Source organism: Carya illinoinensis, chromosome 10, assembly GCF_018687715.1.
Source record: "Carya illinoinensis cultivar Pawnee chromosome 10, C.illinoinensisPawnee_v1, whole genome shotgun sequence".
Taxonomy (NCBI): domain Eukaryota; kingdom Viridiplantae; phylum Streptophyta; class Magnoliopsida; order Fagales; family Juglandaceae; genus Carya; species Carya illinoinensis.
Genome location: NC_056761.1, coordinates 2611100 through 2634004, shown reverse-complemented (window position 1 = coordinate 2634004; position 22905 = coordinate 2611100). Strand labels below are relative to the sequence as shown.

The 22905-nt window shown below is 35.9% G+C and overlaps 3 protein-coding genes across 3 annotated transcripts; 1 reads left to right on the top strand and 2 right to left on the bottom strand.

Annotated features, from left to right (window-relative positions):
* Positions 1–2079: 2079 nt before the first annotated feature.
* LOC122279213 lies at positions 2080–5694 on the top strand. The gene is made up of 6 exons (XM_043089652.1): positions 2080–2374; positions 3100–3192; positions 4071–4203; positions 4533–4824; positions 4990–5044; positions 5229–5694. Exons 1-6 carry the CDS (start codon positions 2255–2257, stop codon positions 5301–5303), a joined length of 768 nt encoding a protein of 255 aa, XP_042945586.1. The 5' UTR covers positions 2080–2254; the 3' UTR covers positions 5304–5694.
* A 977-nt stretch (positions 5695–6671) lies between these two features.
* On the bottom strand, positions 6672–9233 carry LOC122278285 (probable L-type lectin-domain containing receptor kinase S.5). Its single transcript, XM_043088469.1, has one exon. The coding sequence runs from the start codon at positions 9073–9075 to the stop codon at positions 7093–7095; it is 1983 nt and encodes a 660-aa protein (XP_042944403.1). The 5' UTR covers positions 9076–9233; the 3' UTR covers positions 6672–7092.
* Positions 9234–17642: 8409 nt separating this feature from the next.
* Positions 17643–20026, bottom strand: LOC122278189. Its single transcript, XM_043088309.1, has 4 exons — positions 19363–20026; positions 19101–19165; positions 18598–18665; positions 17643–18484 (listed from the first exon to the last, which is right to left on the bottom strand). Exons 1-4 carry the CDS (start codon positions 19666–19668, stop codon positions 17826–17828), a joined length of 1098 nt encoding a protein of 365 aa, XP_042944243.1. The 5' UTR covers positions 19669–20026; the 3' UTR covers positions 17643–17825.
* Between the last annotated feature and the right edge of the window lie 2879 nt (positions 20027–22905).

The following is a 22905-nucleotide window of genomic DNA, read 5'->3' as shown; positions in this document are numbered from 1 at the left end:
TTAATTTAAAATATGTCAAAGTGGACTGTGTTAGAGTTTGGAAATTTGACCCGTGAAGCTTAATCTGTCGTGTTTGGATTGACCCATGTTGTATAATATACACGATTTGAAATGACACAAACACGACCTATTAATACGATTTACTACTCTAGTCTATATAGTTAGCATTTCTCTTCAATTATCTTAACGACATAACGTAAAATAATACAAAATATTGTAACTATTCATTTACTTGAAATAAAAAAAGAATTTAATTTCTGAAAAGCCGATATTAATATAAAATGAATAAACATATGCCTTTAAGTATCATTGAAAGGGTTCAACCATCATTAAATGAGCAATGGGACGATCTATGATCCGGTTGGTTGGGACAACTTTGGTCGTGAAAAGAACCCTACTTTAAGCTAGGCTCGTGGTTGGTTATCATATCAAGTTATGTTTTGGTCCATAACGAACCCAAAAAAGAAAGCAACTTTAAAACCTTTATGCAGAAGGAAAATGCAGAATGGTCGCCTACTCGCCTACTGATCCAGCTATATATGTCGCCGGAGTTGTTACATACAATTTCTTTAGGATCCATGATCCATTGATGACGCTCGTCGAATCATATAGAGATGAAGAAGACATTAAACATTTCTACTATAAAAGTATTGTGCTTTTTACACATGATGGTCAGCCACTACTTAGGGATCAATGCGAGATGATTAGTTGTGTGAGGGGGGCCCTTCCCAGTAAGAGCCTAAGCCCAATTGGATTAGGCCGCAGAGAGTGAGAAGGCCCATGCGCCCATCAGACGAGAATTAAAGCTGGCTAGGGGCCCAAAATAGGAAGTCGAGTGCCAAGCCCATAATGAGCCTACCCATCTTGAAAGGCCCAAGCACCAGGCCCAGTCCAGTCGAAGAGCCCACCAAGGGCAATGATCATTTGGGACCTTGGTAACTAACCGAGTCCTGCAAGAGAGTACAAAATAGACTCTTGCCTCAAAGCCCAGGCACTTAGGTGTGTTTGGTAGTAGACACACTTGGCCAGAGACAAGTTGAGTTTCATGCATGTCAAGGAGCTTGTGCATGCAACAACGTGCAGCCTGAGGTGCCATAAAACGGCATGACCTCAACCTAACATACTACCATGGCAGGGGTTGGTGGCAAATCTGACTTGAGTACAACTTGACACCTCGCAATCTTCCTCTGAAACTGAGTTCAAGTCAGGTATAAATATCCCAATCCCACCTAGGGGGCAGGGGAGACTTTCTAAACTCTTCTTCTCCTTGACTCCCTTTATTTCTCTTCATCACTTACAAAAGTTCTATCTGATTTAGGCATAAGAGGAACCCCACATCTCACCGAAGCCCATCCTTCTTTTCTGCAAGCTTTAATATTGGGTCATCGTAGTACTGATCAAGCTACGAAACACGACATTAACAAGTTATGCCTTGAAAAAAAAAATGTTACAAACTTCTCTTTCGGCCATCAATACCCATCTAGCTAGTTAGCTAGAAGTTGTAAGTTTTTAGGGTTTTAATTACTTGAAAGGTTGGCTTTTCTTTCACAGATCCGGTTATATATGCCTCGTACGTACTGAGGATGCATGCATTTCATGAGGAATTACTTGGTAAAAGTTATATAAAAAACAAATATCACATTTTTAATATTTGTATATAACGGAAAATAGATTTTGATAAATCAAAACAAAATACGTTCCATTGAAAAATCCGTTAATATATGGTTTAAGTCTTCTGATTTGGAAGAGTATGTATTACTAATGTGGTGATTATTTGAAGTGGATGTTTGAATGTTGGAAAGTTGAGAAAAAGTTTTAAATGAGATTTTATGAGTTTCTATACAGAAATGTATATTAAAAAAAAAAATGTCCCGTTCTTGCGTAGGGCATTTGAGTTGCTTGGGCTAAGCCCATATTAAGCCAACCCAAAACCCATAAAGGTAAATGACAAATGGGTTTTCAGATGGTTGCCGCTAGACTACATCCCCTCGATCCACGCAATACTGACAATCGGGCCTTAAATCACTTGTCCAAATTAAGGAGCTCGGTTTTCTTCGTTGATAATGTGTAATAATGGGATCAATGGTTGTGGCCATAAGTCCATGACAAGAAAATGGCTGGTTCCGCAATGTAGTCCCGAAACGACCCTCCGACAAGAAAATAACATCGAGTAACGTAGCGGCTTCGCTTCACTGCTCCCCTCCCCCTTCCTCAACCACCGGGTCTCTCCCTCTCTGACCATTGATATCTCAAAATGAACAGCGCCATGAAAGCAGCGTTGATAAGCTCGAAAACCAGCTGCTTTCAATTGAGGGCAGCCCTCTTTCATTCTACTCCCGTCCTAGAACGTAAGAGACGCAATTACTGGGAATCCGTCAGTCTCTCTCTCTCTCTCTCTCTCTCTCTCTCTCTCTCTCTCTCTCTCTCTCTCTCTCTCTCCATGTCTTTGTATTTATCTATATGGGTTTTATCCTCTATGGTTTTGTGTGAATTATTAGAGTCTTTTTTTTTTTTGGGAAAAAAAAAAGAAAACAAACTAGGTGATTTAGGGATTGCCTTATTCAGATCCTTTAGGATGAAAAACGTTGTCTATAGTAATACCTATAATTTATTTTACGATCTTATTAGTTGCTTCTATTTCTCTGGTTCGTTGCTTGGAAACTGGGAAATTGTATCAACTACTTTTATTAGGTTGAGCTAATTTATCAAAAAAAAAAAAAAAAAAAGGTTGAGCTGATGGAACAAACCGGTCTCTGAATTTGAAGTTCATTTTTTTCCTTTTGTATTATTGCCAACCAAGCAGGAACATTTGCTAAAAATGTAGGCTTTCATGATAAATGAAATCGTCCCAGTATTTTCTCCCTCTCAATTTGCTCAATTTATGGTTTATATATAAACGCCTAATGATCCGAGTGCAAAGACAAACATTTTGAGATGCCATTCAGACCTCGTTATGGCTATATGATAGGGTAGTCATTTGTGACATATAGTTTATGCGTTAGTTTTGACGTAAGTCTGAACTCACACACAGACACACACTATTTCTTTTTTCTGATGCTGAATGAAAATTCTCTTCTGCTCGTAACCCTTCTTTTGCAGAGATCCAACAATTACTCAAAAAGGTTCAGACAGCTGCATGCAAAACAAACATTATTGCGGAATGTTGGTGCTTACGCGGACTTCATGTTTCAGGTCTCTATTTATGATGTTTCAGGCCGTTTACTTCTAAATAGTTCATTTCCTCTTTGGTTGATGCTAGATTTTTTTTTCAGTTCTGTCTGAAAAGAGTAAAGAATGATAGAAGACTATGATATCCTTTGGTTTGAATGAGTAGCCATGTAAAGTTCATGGAGAATAGCTGTTGCACCATAAGATAGATGGTTGCTGAGGCAGGGTGTCGGAGGCTAGTTGTATTGGTTTTAGAAGACAAGATGGAGGTCGTGTTAGTTGCAAATTGTTAGGTGCAAGAGTTTTGGAAGTCAAACCGTGGATGGTTTGTAGCTACAAGATTAGGCTACTTACATAATTAGTCATGGCAACAAATAAATAAATAAAACAAAGCACACGGATGTAGTTGATAGATAAATTGGAGCCCAAAAAATGCAAATGAAAAAAAGGTGAAGAGGCTTGAAATTTTTCGTTTCTAATGGAAAAATGTTTTGTTTGCATAGGTTTATATGCTCAAGGGCACAATGAATATTGTAATTCTCGCTTTAGTTTGTGATTTTGTACTATGGTTTCTTCCTGCTTGTTTTTTACATGAGTATCACTACTAATTCCTTGCTATGGAGTGCAAAAGCTAGAAACATGAGATTTACTTATTTTAGTTTGCAACAAAGGAATGATATAGAAAATGAACTGAAATGCTCTGGTCTTGATCAGTTCCATTTCACCTCAATAGGCAATTTTTAATTTTTACAAATTTCTCTTATGGGCTTGTGAGTGTGTGTGGCCATAACATTGTTAATACGGGCAGACTGAAACTTTTCTGATTTCTTATTGTTATCATATTTTATTTTAGAGAGATTTATTTTCTAATTTTCCTGCATGAACTGTTTTTGGAATTTCAGAGTTGGCGGGACGAGGATGAAGAGGATGACCCATCTTCAAGTAGGGGCCCCTCATGGTTTAGAAGGCAATGCTCTGCTAAGGGCTCCAAAAGGGACTGGACCAACAACCAGGGACCCAAGCGATCAGGCAGAAGTAAGGACATTTTAAGTATCATTGGTGCTATAAAGAAAACACAACATGTCTAGTTGCAGGACTATATATATGAATAGCACAACTAGGCAAAATAGCCCTATAGATGGGCCTATTGTGCCCTTCGATTTGTTTAGATCAGTTGCTCTAGTTCTTAAGGCAATAATCTTTCAGCCTTTATGTAGGGTGATGCTCTTCTTAATGGTATCATGTGGGGGCACGATGGGTATCCTCCACGGCATAATTGCTTTAGTCATGTGTTGAGTCTTGGATTCATGTTTCATCGCCTTTTGAGGTTGCATTACATCATCACATTTTCAATTATGGTTCAGGAGTTCACCAGTTCTGTGAAGAAGATGATGTTGATGTTGAGACCATTTTCCGATCTGCATTTGGTGGGAACCGATTCTTCTATTGGTCTTTCATTAATGAAGAGAATTCTCAATGGAGGAGCTCATCAAACTATAATAACTTTGGGAGGTCCTGGAATTGGAGATATCGGAATGAAGAAACATATGATTCTTCATCTGAGTCTGAGAGTTCCGAGACAGATATGGCTTCAGACAGGCTGGCCCTTGGATTGAGTGCTTCTGGCCCTCTACAACTTGAAGATGTTAAAAATGCGTGAGTTCTCACTTGGTTCTTCGTCTGAGTTTGCAAATCACTAGCAACCTAAATTTTAAAATTAATCACTTATAAAAAATAAAAAATAAAAAATGTTTGCAAATCACTACTTTCTTTTTTGTTTTCTGGTTTTGTCCATTTATCCATCTGACTTTACAATTTCAGATATCGAGTCTGTGCGCTAAAATGGCATCCAGATCGTCATCAAGGCTCTTCCAAGGTAATTAGCATGATTCTCCATATGTTGAATCTTTTATGTAAAGTGTGGCATGAAGAAGGCATGTGTATCTTGCCAGGCTCATGAATTTTTCATGTGTACATCAATGGTTTAAATCTCATCATTGCTTGTGCTGATTAACATCTGAATGGTGCTGACAGACTGACTGATTTCTGGGCTTGAACAGGCTGTTGCAGAGGAAAAGTTCAAGCTTTGCAGCGCAGCATATCAATCTTTATGTGATAAGCTGGCCGTGAGTTAAGGATGCTTTAGAGCGTGCTGCATTATAGCAGATGCAACTTGCAGATCGTATTTTTATCCAGTTAAAAACTGGAGTTAGAAGGTTTCTTTTTTCCCCTGAAGGAAAGAGTGTGGCAATTGCCACCATTGTTTCTCTCAAGGGGCAGCATACGTTCTCATAGTTTTTTTTTTTTTTTTTTTTTCCCGGGCAACTGACCTGTTCTACCTGGGGCATACTCTGAAATATCTATGCAATTATGGTATGAGCTTTTAGATTCTCCATTGCATAGCCAGTAAGGAGGCAAGATCTCTCCTTCTTCACGCGCTGTAACTTGCATGTCTGTTAAACTTGAAGGCATATATATTTCATTTAGGACAAGAAAGATTATAATTTCATGGTTACGTTGAGAGCACAGCGTTGCGTGTGTATTGTGGATTCTCCTCCTCCCCCTTCTTGCCTCTAAGGTTGCATTTCATCGTGTCGGTGTGAAGGCCATTAGGTGATGCTTGATGACAAGAAATGGAAATAACCACAAGATTGTGTGGAAGATTCAAAATATTTTCAGCTTCTGATATAATTCCTCGGGAATCCCAATGGGTTATTGGAATATGCCACAGCAGCTTCAAACTATTCTTCCCTCCGAATAAAATAGAGTTCTCCCGGGTGGTAACTTCGGATAGAGTCACGGAATAGGTAAAAAAAATTTTGTTTTTTTGTTTTTGTTTTCAAACATTTTTTAGAAAAATAATATAAAAACCAGAAATTTATTAAAAAATACTCAATTAACTATTAAGTAAAAAAAATAAAAATAAAAAAACTCAATCGGTGCCACCATAGGTACACTCCCCCCAATCTATGGGAAAAACATCTTCTAATATATGTAGTGTGAAAAATATATGGATAAGCATTTCCCAATATATAAAGTGGGAAAAATGAGCTAGGGCGTGGGGGGGGGGGGGGGGGGGGGGGGGGGGGGGGGGACTTGTGCTAGGGCGTGGTTAAGAATGGTCGGCAAACCTCTCAAGTCATTTAAAGTCGATCGTGGGACATCTAAATTCGCCACCATTAAGGCTGGTACTCATACTCGCATCTCATCGACAGGATCTCCACCCATACAACCACGCATAAAAAGCAGTACAAATACCCTACACGCATAAAACCATCGTGGACTTCTGCTGTTCGGCGGACCTCTAAAGTCATTCAAGTCGTTTATGGGAAATTCAAATTCGCCATCGATAAGACTGTACTAGTACTCTCGCCACCATTAAAGCTGTACTCGTACTTGCATCCCATCAACAGGATCTCCACCCATACAACCATGTACAAAAAGCAGTACAAACACCCCACACGCATAAAACCATCGCGGGCGATTAGTATGGAAAGACATAGAAATTAAAAGATTTTCATTCAGAAGATTAGAATACCTGCAATTACAAACTTTTTTTTTTTTACAAGAAAAAACCTGGAATCTTATTTACTTACAAGTTGGAGAAATATGCGTGTACTATATTGCTACAATAAGAAATTATATATACAAGTCTCAAATATATAATTTTTTGGGCAAATTTTTTTTATAAAAAGGTGGACTTCACTGTAGAAATTAGGGAAAACTCCATTTTCTTAGTGCGGCCCACATTTTTACAAAAAAAACTTATACAAGATTTATATATTTGAAACTTATATATAGTATTACTATGCTTGAATTAAGTTATTCAAAGAAAGAAATGCTGAATAAACAAGTTGAACATCCGCTAATAAAAACAAGATCATACTGAGGAAGGACTGTTCCGATTCTTGAGTTCGGCATGATTCATCTCCCGGTGAGTTGTGTGAATGGACTAAGTTGGCTTCCAATAAGAGAGATATCTGGGTCCTGTTTGAATGATTGGGGCATGGCTGGCCACACAAATGAAGGCCTTTCAATGGGCACGGGTGGCAGAGGCGCTTCACCTGTAAGTACCTGCAATACTGTTTTCATGCAGGGCCTGTGGTGTGGGTTTGGATGGCAACAGGCCAGTCCCAGTACAAGCATGCGCACCATTCCTTGCTCGTCAAATTCCCCGGCCAATCTGGAATCAACTGCATCAAGAATCCTCTCTCTCCTATAAAGGTCCCATAGCCAATACACAATGCCGTTGTTGTAATCGTTATCTTCATTCTGATTTCCAGGCTTTCTTCCACAGACAACTTCTAGTACAAGAACACCAAATGCATAGATATCTGTTTCAACAGTAGCCCTACTGATAAGAAAAGTTTCCGGAGCCATATAACCCGGTGTTCCTGCAATTTCTTTTGTTGTGTGGTGATCTTTTCCTCGCTGTTGAACGATGCGAGCGAGTCCGAAATCTCCCAGCTTTGCACTGAAGTCTGAGTCTAACATGATGTTGCTGGCTTTTATGTCACGATGAAGCACCCTCTTTTCACACCCGTTATGAAGATAATCCAGTGCCTCAGCTACCCCATAGACTATGATGCGTCTTTTTTCCCAGCCAAGTGTCGGCGATTCCTCATTGCCTAGTCGCTCATAGTCATATATGAACTTATCTAGGCTACCATTTGGCATGAACTCGTACACAAGAAGGAAATCACGCTTTTCATAGCACCATCCAATCAATTTCACTAGATTTTTGTGATGGAGGTTGCCGATTGTTGTGACTTCTGCTATAAATTCTTGCTTGCCTTGAGTTGAGTCCTTTGAGACTCTCTTGACAGCTACCTCCTTATTTTCCAAGAACCCCTTGTAGACTGTTCCAAAGCCTCCTCTTCCGAGCTTGTTTTTCGGGTTGAAGTTGCCTGTCGCTTTTCTCAGCTCTTTCAGTCGAAATCTCCTTGGAGCTACAGAGGACCCTTTAATCTGGTCTTCAATCCTTGGATATGCATCTTCTGGTTGCTCTCTGTGGTTTCTCTGCAAATAAAAGAAGAACGCAATACCACATAACACCAGTAGGGCTGGAACAGTGATCCAGACCCATAACAGCTCTGGATTTTTATCATCACCAACATCGTCGCCGTTGAATACCCATGACCTTACACAGTTTAGTTCGGTGTAAGTACTTGTTGAAGCAGAGAATCCCACAAAAACCTTCTCCGGAAGATACTGAGAGAGATTAAGAGGCAGAGACAATACTAGCATGCCCTGTCCTTTTCCATTTTGAGTCACGAAGACAGAAATATTTTTGCCATCATACCGAACCCTTACCTTCACATCAACATTTGAAGAAAGATCAACACCGCAGTCTGCTAAAGACACTTGTTTGGTTGAGTAGATGCTATTTACATTCAAGCCAACATGGTTATCATCGAGGTCTTCTGGATAGCTCTTTCTCGTGTCAAATTCAACGGCCACGATTTTAGCCTGAGAGGATCCATTCGTTGTCGCGTTTACGATCCCAAGCCATTGCCCATAACTGGCCTCCGGAAGAGCTTTATCTGCCGCTAATATGAAGGCTATGCCTTCGCCACCTGGAGATGTCTTGGGTTTGATATTCAACGTAAAGGTGGTATTGAAAGCTGCTGTCCCGCCCTTGCTCTTGCCGTACAATCTGAACTGCTTCCTGTGAAAGACGCGTCCGAAAGTGTTATTGAAATCAAGTCCATCAGAATCAGGTGTAACTTGGATAGCTCCCCCGAAGATACGTGAAATAGTATCATTGATCATAAAAAGTTGAGAGGTATCTTTATTCTGGAATTCTGAAAAGTTAAAGGTAAGGCACCCAACTGGAGAAAGAGCTCCACCCAAGAGGACTGCTAGAAAAAGGGACACAGCTAACTGAGGAAACCAAACCGTACCCATAGAAAACAGAGTTTGGTCTTAAACAGGTTGAAGTATTGCAATTTATGCCAAGGTTTAACACCGATACAGAAGAACATGAACAAAAGCAAAGTAATAGATTTTATAAAGGGCATATTCTCAACAGAAGGACCGGAGACAAATCAACTTAGAATAAAGAGAAATTTCCCTGCCCTTTCTGCTGTCCTATTCTAATGTCGTTCAATGGTACAATATTATACATAGTCAACTGCTACTAATTATCTACGTGGCGGTTTTGATTTCTTAAAATACACAATAATATAATAAAAATTACAATAAAATTAACATTTAAACGAAACCAGTTTGAACTGAAGCACAGAAATAGTTAAGGAGATTCAAGCCCCATGCGATATATAAAATTCAAATTAACTGATATAGAAGAACTTCTTTTAACTTGACTTTTCTAAAATTTAACAGTTCAATTGATCGTCGTATAATCCAAACCAATTCTATTAAAATGGTTAAACTCAGAGCTCTACCAAAACACTACTCTCAAAACCTCTAAGGGACACTAGAGGGATGCCCCCCTTTTATCAAAAAAATTCACCGAGCAAGCGAAGAATTACAAGCCGTTTTTGTCATACGACATCTGGGCATTCAATTAAAAAGAACTAACATGAAGTTAAATAAGATAAATCAAGAACGCATAAGCAATGGTAAGAAAAATATTATTAATTAAAAAATACAAACATTTCTCTTATTTGGGACGTGAGTGAGGTTTGGGACAAACATTTTAGTTCTCTGTCGATCAGGTCTCAGATCAAAAGTTGACGCTGGCTAGCCCAAGCTATGATTCTGTTTAGTACTCTTGGTTGTAGCTAACTTTTCTGAATCCCCTTGCTTCTTGCATGTGAAGTTTCCTCCAAGTCCGTACGCATTTTTTCCTCTTCGAATTCCTTTGTCTGATCTCTAACAATAGCTGGACTTTTATTAACAAATACGATTTTATCGTCAAAGTCCGACTCTCTCTAATCTTCTTGGCAAGAGCTGGAACCTCTCCAGGCGCACCTCTATAAATTCTTTGAAAAATATTTATTTCTAATTAGTAATTCTATGCCTAACTTAGCGTGCGAAAACTGCTAAATGTTGGGTGGAACATTGAACAATTATTAAGAAGAAAATGTCAGCAATGACGTCTTTTATATACGTTTGACAGTTTGCATTCGCAGTTTACTTACTGATAATTAATAATTATTAGATACAATATTAACTTTGAATTATTTATTAGGAGGTGATATTATCTGTTACTATATATATAATTTTTTTCTGTTAAGCCAATTCATCTTTTATCCGATGAATTTTATATTTTTATATTCTAAAAATGATATAATTAAAGCCGTTTGAAATATTATAAAGTGAAAGAATTTTTTAATAATATTTTTTTAAACGTTGATTTTTTCTGTTGATTGGGAGCACCTCTTCCGAGTGACACATTGAAATAGTCAATAGTTCGTAACAACATTTAATTTATTGTGCTTACGTAAAACTTGGCATTTCTTTATACATTCAATTATTGGAAGTATCTATGTGTTGAAAGCCTCTTTTTTTTTTAAAAAAAAATTAATGCTACATATAATTATAAAGTATATAAATATTATGCAGTCATTTTAAAAAAGAAAAGAGTTTACCAATAAAAAATTAATTTGTATTTTATTTAGATTCTGTATTTATTCACTTTTTTTCAAAATGATTACATAATATTTATATACTTACGACTGCAAATATCATCTCTCTTTCTCTTTCTTTTTTAATATTATAGATACAACATTGAGCAGGAGCTGAATTGATTAATAGACCTAGGGCCGATATGAAGCCTAAACCAAAGTTATAAGTTGAAGTTTTTTTCCAGCTGGCTCAGCTTTGATCGAACAAGGGTTCTTAAGCCTTTGTTGGTCAAATTGTATATGTATATATATATATATACACACACATGATGTTGCTAAATTTAACCTGAACCTTAGGGAATTCTCTTCTGGCATAGCTAGCTAGTTGGGAGGGTATAATTAGAAATCATAATGATAAGTTTGTTTACAGTTTTTCTTGCCATCTGAGTCATGAGACAAACATATAATTTGATGAGCTTTTTAATTTAAAATATGGTTTAATTTAAGAATTAGTAGTGGAGACAGATTATTTACTTGCTGTGAATTGGTTTAGTAAAATACAATAGCCTCCGAAGAAATATTTTGAAATGTGGATTAACATATATACTAATTAGTATCTATTCTTTGATTATTTGCCTTTGAATTAGTCCATACCTACATATATAGAAGAGAATAGCTTGATTGATGCTTTCGTAAATTTAGAAGCTGCTAGTTTCTACAGAGAAGAGACATCAAATCAATATATTTTAATGTCGTAGATTATAATATAAAATTATATTTATTTATAAATTTTTATTTTTATATAATTTTTTTTTTATCGACGTAATGCTTATCTATTATTTTGTCATAAAATATATTGACGCTGACTGCATAATGGAACCCGTCATAGGCTCGATTGATTGGGCACGTAACGTATGTCTGCATTAGTGTACGGAATAAGACCCATGCTTTGCGAGTAATTGTCGGTGTGGAAAATTATATCGTCGATCTAGATGCATATGAGAAATAAGAATAAATGCAGACCAATCAGAAATCATTCAAAATTCAAACTCTCATGAGATTGATATTATTGGCAAGATCAGCTTTTTGTATGCATGCATATTCTTTTATAATTTTTTTAAGTCTTTCCTTGAATGGCGAAGTCTGCTATTAAATTCCAATTTATAATTTGAGATAGACAGAGACAGAGATAGAGACAGAGAGAAGAGAAGATAATGTTGAGCAGACGAAAGAAGAAAAAAAAGAACAATCGGAAATAACAGGGATCGTTCTATGAAACTGCGCAAGGCATGCAGTCGGGTCAGCATAATTTCCCCCTCAATGTTTTAAATACTTGACAATTAATCAGTACGTACTTGGTATAGGAAATGTACCAATCATTTCAATACGTCTCGATCGATACCGACTAGTTATAGTATTTTTATAATTAATTTAAAAATCTTAATTTTTTCATAATTTTTATTTAAATTCTTACATCTGAATATTTTTATATGTGTTTTAATTTTTTAAAATTTGTATTAATGTTATTTTAAAATATAATTTATTTATATATAAACAATTTTGATGCAATATTGATATCAAAAAATTTCATTTGAATATCTTAAACAAAACTCATAGAAACGATATTCAAAAATTTGATTCTAATTCCCACGAAATAATTCTGATTTAAAAGAAATCTCAGTAATAGTATCATGTACTGTACGAGTGGGCATTGGCGGCTTGGCCCCTTAAGTCAGTGTCGTTCTCTTTTCTCCGTCCATGACTAAGAAGGATGATGAGGTTTCCACCAGGTAGGGTCCCTTTTGGACGTACTGAAGTAGGCTACAAGCCAACAACTGGTTTAATTAATGCTAAGGATGACCAAAATACTCCAGCAAGTAGCAACCATGTCAAATCAGCACTAAGTTTCTTAGGTCCGTTTGGTTACACAGATGAGATGAGATGTTTTAAATAGTAATAAATAAAATATTGTTATAATATAATTTTTGAATATTAATTTTGTATTGAAATTTGAAAAAGTTAGATTGTTTATTATATTTTGTATTGGAATTTGAAAAATGTGTAATGATGAGTTGAGATGAGATGAGATGAGATTTTTAGTTTTGGCTAAACAAATAAGGCCTTATTCATGTTTTCCTATTGCAGGCAGCAATGTCGTATGACACTCTTCCCTGTTTTGAGCCCTGTCGTCCCCTTTGTAATTCCTGTTTTCTACTTTTTAAAGATGTGGGTGGTATTTTATGATTTTATGATTTATGCTGCAGCCTTTGTGCTTGTCATGCCGCTCTTTAAAACCAACTGGACACATGCATACCCATGCAAGGGCATTGCTTGGATGTGCCGCCAGCCTAGCCATGTGGCCATCTGAAAGGAAATATGATGGAAGGTCCTAATTGAAAAAGATTTCAAACCCAATGATTGAAATCATAAAATTGCAAAATCTAAGGATTAATTAAATATTTTTTCTTTAATAAGATATAATTTAATAACGACTCGAGTCCGGCCCAAATACATAACTTTAATCTGCCCGGCCCAGCAATAATTCAACTTGTGTCTTGTTAGGCCTTAGCGTCACAGTCATACCAATGGGCCAGAATTTGATCTCATAAAATGTTGGGACCATAGAATCGTAACACAAAAAATTTATTTATCATCTACTTTTTTATCATCTTTTTATCATTTTATGATATAATATTAAATTATAAATTTATAAATTAAATATAATAAATAATCTCTAACTATCTAATGACATATCATGATATGATGAGATGATAATGAGGATTGAGATGATAAGTAACGTTACTCTAAATTTTAAAATTACTTTTATTATAAAATAAATTTAACATATCATATGAAATCATATTAATTTGTGAGTTTAATTTTATAAGATCTTTTTATAGTTGTAACGGTTGTCTTGGAATTATAATTAGGTCGAGAAGAGTACTTTTTGAACGTATAAAAACTAATTTTTGCAGAGGGAGTTGAAATGTCTAAGCATTTGTTAAAGGTTGCTTTTTCAACTAAAAATTTAAACAGCCCAATTGACAACGATTATTGCTGATCCAGCACTCACAGAAATCCATGCATGCATGCTTCAATGACGTTACATTTTGGCTGTTGCAATGTCTGAACAACATCTAGTCTCACTAAATTAAGCAAGAAACTGCATTTCATTTGTTCCTTCGTTAGTCAATTACGTAGCAATAGATCGATGACGACGCCCCGACCTTTGCTTATTAATTTCCCCTTATCATGATATGAAGAATTTCAGTAGTACTTGTTCTGATTTGAATCACTGATTAGAATTACTGATCATTCCTATCAATTAAAACTTCTGGGATTCCACAAAGGCAACAGAATCACCCTAAGAAATTAATGATTTTTCAGGTAGGGGTCAGGCTCAGACAAATTTCCATTTCTCAACGTGACCATGCAGTACGTACGTGCAAACACTTGCACTCCTGCCAAAATTACATGTATGAGGAGCACACATGATGCTTGATGCAAAACCCAACATGGGATCTCAGCTTAATGTATATATTGATCAAGCTAGCTAGCTAGCTGAATGTTTATCCTGGACTTCATAAGCGTCCAAGGCCAACGATCGAGATTGATAAACAATAGGAATCGTTCGAGGTTAGAGGCTGCGGTGCAAAGTAATTTTCTAGATCATCTTTGGCTCTGTAATTATATTCCAGTACTGTAGAAATAAACTTCTAGCGCTAGCTAGCTCATGATACGATGTCTTAGATATTAATGTCGATTGCGCTTGCTTCATATTTTTGTCCTGATCTTTTTCCTTTTTCGTCTTTCCTTTATAGGTACCTCTGATTTAAGAATCCATTGAGTTGCATAAGAATATATAGCTTCCCACGCCACCCTTTTCTCATCCCTCCCCCCTCTTAAGGCAATTGTATATACACCTGATCTGAGTACTTCATCCACTGCATGCTTATAAAACCTCGATCATGCACCTCACTGGAACCCATACGAGAAATATATTATAAGATCACATACAGCTTTTTCAAACCCTCAGATTAATCCAGCCTGCCAGGTGGGCTGCCAAAGTTGAATCAATTATCAAACGATTATGAATTTTATCATCATCATCATCATCATTACAGGTTTCATAAAATCTCGTATATATGCTCGGTGCAGTGGCGCACCAGCAAGGCTGGCCTGTAATATGATTAATTGTGATCTTCCCATGGTATCCGTGCATTTTCTAATCGATTGTGCAATGTTGATCTGCCTGCAGCTGGCTGCGGATAGCTTTAGCTCTTTATCAAAGGCAAAAAAGTACTAGTGATTCTGTGAAAGTGAGTGGTCTTTTTATATAAAAGAGAGCCTGGAAAATTCAAACCTAGCTAGTTGATCAGCTTTTTGGCTATGATCAAACAAGTTTTTTATCGGTTCAAGATATGATTGGAAGGCCATGCATCTTGCCCCGTGACATCCAATTATTATTTGAGTGGGGCATGAAGGTTGGGCAGGATAACGATCTGTTGGGACCTTAATTTGGATCACACATACGTATGTCCACTACAACACCGTACGTCCTTGAATCCCCGTCATTATTGCTTGCTGTATCAAACCAAGAACAAGATATTAGAAACATGCATGCTTCATATATACATAAGTTTTATTATTTATCAAATCATGCGTAAACATGATATCATTCACAGTAAACATATCAACGACTTGCATATATATACATATATATGTTTAATGTGTACGTACGTTAATAAGCAGAGTTGCAAAAATATTTTTCTATGCATGACTGCATGACCACGTCTGGCTGTACATGTATATTAAAAGACCAGGCCAGATAGTTGAGATCGAGAACTCGAAAATCCCATTCAAAAGGATGGATGTACGTATGGCTTCATCGTAATTAGTACAAAAGAAACATCTCCAATTATGTGGCTTGCAGATCTTTTCATGCATGACGTACAAAGACATCAATCGTGAATATATACTAGTTCGTCGTCGGAAATGTTTTCGTCATAACAAAGAAAAAAATAATTACAAAAATAATTCTATTTTTTGATTTGATTTGATATGATGTAAAATTATTTTTATTATAAATATCGTTAAACGCACATGATTCACATTTAAAATATATGTGGAAAAGGTTTTAGCTATTGTCTTCATCCAGCTTCCGGTCTCCATCCCAAAAGAATCTCTGTCATATTTAATGGCCCGTTCAGGCACATGAATGGCATCTCTACAATCTTTATTCAAACCACTAAAAAGAGAGAACATTCTGCGAAAAAACTGAAACCTTATTAGCATGTTGGCTTCATGATGGAAAAAGAGTTCGATTTTCTAAACAAGGCAAAGAGACAACCTCAAATATTAATAAATAAATAAATAAAGCTACCATAATTGAAAAGCAGTAGTAGTACTAAATGAAAGACCTGCATATATTAATTGTACGTGGTGGGTCAGCGAGGTGCACCCGCGTTCATCATACTGGCCAGTGACAATATTATTCCTGGGGTCTCTATATATTATATATATACACTGGCTAATTAATTTGTCCTTGGGTCTGCTTATTGGAGGATAACTCGATTGATTATGTCACTAATTAACTATGATTATTGGATTAATTTAACTCTCTTTTACGAAGAATTAAACGGCCCAATTAAATATATATTATATACAGTTAATTTTACGTATTTTTTATACACTATATTAATGTAATTGATTAAAGTAGTTATTTTATATTAAAAAAATAATACGATCAATCATATTAATAGAATGCACAAAAAATATGCAAAAGTGAGTACATATAAAATCTTTGTTTTCATAATTTGTGAACAACCTAAAGTTCTAAAAATTGGTAAATCAATTTAATTGGCCGGATTAATGAAATTCTGGCATATATGCAAATAATTCTAACCACGCATCAAAGTAGTCGACGGATCTTAGAAACTAGACCTTATAATAATTACCCAATGATCATATATATTCGCAAGTCATACCCAACCCAACCTATATATGGACAAAGAGCTAGGAATAAAAATAAAAATAAAAAAGCCTTTGTCAAACTGCATGTCATTAGTCTAGTGCTTCCATTCTTTTAGGACAGCCACTCATGTGCTAATTAAAAATTAAAATTTTAGCATCTTTTTTAAGTGCGCAGCATGCTAAGCCGAAAACGTACTGCCGCCATGAAAAAATCTCATAAAAATAAATTTAAAAATTAATATAAATTCATATGATATGCATTAGATCTAATACTTTACAATAAACACAGCTTTACAATTTAAGATATATCATCAAGTCACTATCTATATGGATTTGATTTTGTAGAATCAGCTTAATTATATATAATTAACTAAAGCATTTCTCCTATATAATATTAAGCAAGGATGTTACATTTCATATTTTATGAGCTAATGGCAGGTTTCAGCTTAAAATGGCTCCGGGTTTCTTTTTTCCTTTTCAAACGGAAGAAATTGATTAAATCTCAACGTATTAGTTCTTATTCTATTTTCTCAACGTTTCTACGTACGTACAGATGCCAATTAACTTGAACGTACGTACTGTAAATGATGCATAACTATATATATATGTTATGCTTAATTAGTTTCTATCGATATATTTGAGATAAAGTTGCCATGCAGTACACATACATCAAAATCAAGTCATTGACAAGATATAAAACGAATACTTGAGTCGAATATGTGTACGCACAGTAATCAAACATCTAAACCAGTGTCTGCTGGGGAGGCTAATTCCTACCGATCGAGATCAAGATCATTATTGAAGTCAGACGTTGTTAAAGAATATATATAGCTGTTTGCAGGAAAATCTGGATTAATAAACTGCAAAATTTACATATTCTTCCAGCTCTATATATACTTCTCTAATATTAAAACCATCACACAGAAACAAAAGGATTAGAGGAAGAAGAAACTGATAGCCAAAAGCACATTATAATCACCAATTAATGCATTTGTAATTCATTACTAATGTCATACGCAAACTAACAGAAGTTGAAAGTAGTTGCACCAAGTGCACATGATAACGTCAAACCTGAACCTTCATTGCTTTTTTATCGCTCAGGACATGAAATAATCCTCACCCATTTTTGCCTTTCAGAGCTTGCAGCCCTTCTAATTAATATTGATTATCGGCCACCACAGTCCCGTTGTTTGTTTGACCGAGCAAGCTCCTTATGGAGCGCGCTTTAACCATTCCAAGCTTCATCCTTTTCTTCGTGAACACCAATGGCTTATTCTCATCTTCATCTTCACAGTCATTATCTAACACGGAATCCTTCAGTTCGTTTTCTAGTAGCGACGATGAAGTTGTCGACAGTGGCTCAGACTCATGATCCCTCTTCAGAGCAGTAAGAGTATTACTAGCAGCCAAGGATCGGCTTCGAACGCTTGTCATGCTCCTTAGCCTTCCCTTGCCCAAGTGATGCTCGCATAGAGAGTAGCCCACAAGCGTCTGTTGGCAACACCTCCACCCTCTCCCATTAACACGGCTGCACCTCGACCCCTCCATAAGTGCACCACCTCTAGCCCTCAGCTTTTTTGCACCGGTACTATTCTCAAGACCCCGTGCTTTTGTTTCTTTTTCTTCTCCTAATTCTTCTTTATTTATTTGTTGCGCACATCTGTTGCTACTGATCATCTTCGTCTTCATCTTAGTCTTCATCTTCTTATCTTTCTCCATCATCGCGTCTTCGCTGGATCTTGATCTCTGGAAGGAACTCCTCCTCTTCTTTGGCGGAAATGATTTCTCTCCATCACACCAAGTACTTCCAGATGCTATGACGTACGTACATTAAAGCCAAACAACCAACACACCACCACATTGAATACCTTTTAACGGTAGAGATTCTATGATCACTAATCTGCTTTAGTAAATAAATAAACTTTACCTTGATAAATAGCCCTTGATTCTGGAACGTCCCCATTAACAGTTTCTGCACCCAGGATGCGACCCTTCCTAGAAGCAAACCAGACCCAGAAGACCCACAACCACGTACATAAAATTTACAACCTTTATAAGGAAGAACCAAGCAAAACCCCAAAAAACAAATGCAATACGGAGAAAGATGCAATGTAGCTGGGACCAGCAACGCCATGCTAACGTGCACGGCATGGGTGTATTAGTTTGCCAAGATAAAAAAGACGGGCTAGATTAGATTAGATGGGAAGGCATGGTGGCCAGCCACAGCTGATATAAAAACACCTCAAAACAGTATTTCCACTTACACAATTTTTTTTTTCCTTTTCTTTTTCCAAAAAAAAAAAGGATCTAATTATATGGGTAAAATCAAGTTGTAGATATCCGTCTTTTCAACTTTTTTACTACAAGATTTCGTGAAAATTGAGAAGGAAATGGATTAGTTCCTTAACTTCTTTTTGCCTCCTTTCTTACCTGATATCATTGCCCTTCTCTACCTCTACCTCTCCCCCTCTCTCATATTCCCCTTGCAACAACTCCTGCAAAATCACAACAAATATATGATCCACTCACACATGCTTGACCCTAACGTGCCCCACTCTAGGTTCACAAATTCAGCATCTGGAAAATTCATACACCTGCCTCTTTAAGGCACATTGAACCAAAGTGCACCCCACAAACGCACATAAAACTAGCAACGGTAAAAATTGATGATAAGAGAGATTGTTTCACTGACCGAAAAATCTTTCTTTTTCTTCTCCTTGTGAGTCCCACTAGCATTATCAGAGCAATCCAGGCCACTGCTTCCTCCTTCGATCGGTAGGTCGAGGCGTTGATTGGGTTGATCGGACGGCTGATGATCAAAGTGGGCACCTCTTTCGCGATGAGGGGTAAGATTTCCAAGTGGGTCTGAAGCCTTCGGGTGTGTGGCATCTTGGAGTTGGAGTTGCACCACCGGAGACAGACTGAGGAGGGGATCTGAGAGAGTAACGGAAGCGAGAGACGAAAGAGAGAAGGGAACCTGCCTTTTCCGGATCCTCATCGGTGCAAAGATAAAGATATTGCTCTCTGTCTCCCTCTCTAATCAAGAGAGTTTTGGCTGGCTTAGAAAGAAAGACCCCCCACGCACTCAGACCCAGCAGTGATATTTCAGGTCGGATTTCGCAGAGGGAGAGAGAGACCGAGGATTCGAGGAAGACCGTCTACTAGTACTACAACCCCAAAGACCAAGAAAAAATTGTTACGCTTTTTAAATATTTCTTGGGTTCCCTTTCTCTCTCTAACTTTTATTTGCTGCACCAATTGCACCACAGAAAAGAAAGGAATTGGGGAAGCATGCGTTTCTAGTTCTTGTATATGAGAGAGAGAGAGAGAGAGAGAGGGGGTGTTAGTACGCACGTGTGGAGGGAAGATGGCACGTGTGATGGTGACCAGGAGGTTGTGGTTACCGGTAGATGAGGTTGCCGGTGAGAGAGAGAGAGAGGAGGGGGGGGGGGGGGGTTTTGGAATGGGGACGAAGAAGGGGGCAGGGTACGGACGAGGAGGATGCGATGACAGGGTGGAAGGAGGAATACAAGATGATGGGAAGTTGGGTAGTTCTATCGTTTTTAAATTTATAAAAAGAAAAGGAGGACGATGGGTCCCATTCCCCACCCCTTAGTCCTTTGCTAGCTCCTCTTGAAAGTCTTTAACGACCGAGACGCTCCTCCCATTGCTGCATGCGTCCGCTCCCCTTTTGTACTCCGCAGCCAGCACTCAGCAGCATTACCACCACTATTAGAGCATTGTTAGAGAGTATTCTCATTGGATTACCACTATCAAAAAATAAGTGTAATTTTTAACTATAGCATAGACAATTCACTTGCAATAGATTAACCATTATCAAATTTTATAGCTTTTAGCTATGATAATTATAAAACAAATATCAAATTTGATATCTATTGTATATATATCAAATTCTTTTTTTATTATTTTTTTTAAACAATCTCTCTCTTCTCTCTATCTATATCTATAAATTTCTATAAGTTTCTTTAAATTAAATAGTAAAATGTGATAAAATAAAATAAATTTATAATTAAAATATAATAAATTAAAATAAATTAATAATTAAAAAATTAAATATTTTTTAAATTATTAATTACTCATTACTATATAATAAATAAATAGATATTTAAGGTGGAGATTTGATATGAATAGCTAAAGTCAAATTTATCTTCTATTATTTTATTGTTATATAATAAAAAATTAGTTATTCCAATGTGGAGACTTTTGTAAATAAAATAGCTAAAATCTAAATTTATCTTTTGTAAATAAAATAGTTAAAATCTAAATTTATCTTACATTCATTAAAATTGTCATTTACATATGCATAATCTATTAACAATGCTCTAATGGATTATACATACAGAATTTTGTTACGTATATGTAAAATCGTGTGCTAATTTATATATCAATATTTATTCTTTTATATTTAAAATTTAAATTAGTATTTTTTTTAATAAAATTTATAAGTTATCTTTTCATTATATAACAATAAAATAATATGAGATGAATTTGATTTTAACCATTCACATCAAATCTTCATATTGGATTATCCATTTATTCATTCTATAGTAATGAGTAATTAATAATTAAAAAATATTTAATTTTTTTAATTATTATTTTATTTTATTTTATCATGAAAAAATGGAAAAAAGAATTCAAGGGAAAGAAATTGTGACAATTTCATTAAAAGATAAGAGTGACAGAGTTGCAAATAAATAATAAAATAACAATTTACTTTTTGTATAGTACAAATCAAATTTGATATTTTCTTTACAAATATTGTAACTAAAAATTACAAAATTAAAAAGTACACCTGTTTTTTGATATAGATAAACCAATGAGACTGTTCTAAGTTGGAGTAGCAGGCTTTGTTCCATGACATGCCTATATTCTTTCTCTTCTTGCTAGTCTCATTCTAAGTAAATTATACAAATCCTTATATTACTTTTTTGATATTCTTAATTTTTGATATTATAATTAATCCATCTAAAACTTATAAATAATTTTTAAGACTCGGTCAAACTTGGTGCTTATCAATTTCATTCATTAGAAATGCATGCTTACAGAGACATTCAATAAACGTCCCCTTACAACTAGTGCATGGTATTAAAATAAATCTACAAAAAAGGTTTCGGAGATAAATGTTTTAATTACAAAAAATTTAAAAAATTCATAAATTAATATAATTTGATGTGATATATTAGATTGTAAAATTATTTTTATTAAATCTAATATATCATATAAAGTCGCATTAATTTATAAAATTATTTTTATAATATCTTTTTATGATTATAGTATTTCTCTTTTCAAAATTGAGCTGCCATATTCAACAGTCTGATTGGCAAGCTATGGTATTGTTGGAGACTTGAGAAGTTTTGCAGCTAGTTTTCATTGTTCTAGATTAACCGGAGGAGATAGCCACTTCCTCTTCTTCGTAATTTTTGGTAGGAATGTTCGAGTGAACAGGGACTAAGAGCAGTCATTGACAGTTGCACCAATACATGGGATCCACATGCCAAGATACTGATAATCCACAACGATTGGGTCAAATTTGAGAGATCGATCCTAAGATGTTAAATTGGTCCAAGCCATGTATGTCGCCGTCAAAGTGACGAAAATGTGACATCTCACAAAGACAACACACGAAGATATTTTTTGGTATCCAGATATCGATTGATGCGAAGTTGCCTGGGATTCACCCAAATTAAATTTAACCTCAACTGAATTAGAAAAAATATATACATATCTAATCCTACATCATCCTTTTTGTTTTTTTTTTTTTTGTTTAAATCTTGTAAACTTCATTGAACTTAAAGAAGAGTTACAGATTATAGGAGATCTCGATTAATAGCCAGATCAACTATGCCCTCAAGAAGAGATAGTGATGCTTTTGCAAGTGTGTGTGCATAAACATTACTATTTCTTTTTACAAAAATTGCATTCCAGCTAACTAAACAGGAAAGTTTTCTCTTTATATCATTAAGGATCATACCCACTCTATCTCATCTAAATTTGTGTTGCATAAGTACTTTAATTATTGAGTGAGAATTCCTTTTTAAAAAAACTGAACTGAATCTTAAGTCAATAGTCAACTCTGCAGCATATAGAGCTCATTGAGCTTCTGCAAGTAAAGGTTCAAAGAAACTCAATTTTGAAAATTTTTTATGTATCAAAATTATGCCTTGGTGCCCACGAGCCACTATTCAAAAACATGTCATTTCATTACTAACATTCA

Coding starts and splice junctions, on each gene's coding strand:
- LOC122278189 (XM_043088309.1), bottom strand. CDS start 19,668: ATGAGGATCCGGAAAAGGCAGGTTCCCTTCTCTCTTTCGTCTCTCGCT. Junction 18,666..19,100: donor GAGAAGGGCAATGATATCAG/GTAAGAAAGGAG, acceptor GTTTGCTTCTAG/GAAGGGTCGCATCCTGGGTG. Junction 18,485..18,597: donor ATCAAGGGCTATTTATCAAG/GTAAAGTTTATT, acceptor CGTACGTCATAG/CATCTGGAAGTACTTGGTGT.
- LOC122279213 (XM_043089652.1), top strand. CDS start 2,255: ATGAACAGCGCCATGAAAGCAGCGTTGATAAGCTCGAAAACCAGCTGC. Junction 2,375..3,099: donor GACGCAATTACTGGGAATCC/GTCAGTCTCTCT, acceptor CTTCTTTTGCAG/AGATCCAACAATTACTCAAA. Junction 4,825..4,989: donor CTTGAAGATGTTAAAAATGC/GTGAGTTCTCAC, acceptor TTACAATTTCAG/ATATCGAGTCTGTGCGCTAA.
- LOC122278285 (XM_043088469.1), bottom strand. CDS start 9,075: ATGGGTACGGTTTGGTTTCCTCAGTTAGCTGTGTCCCTTTTTCTAGCA.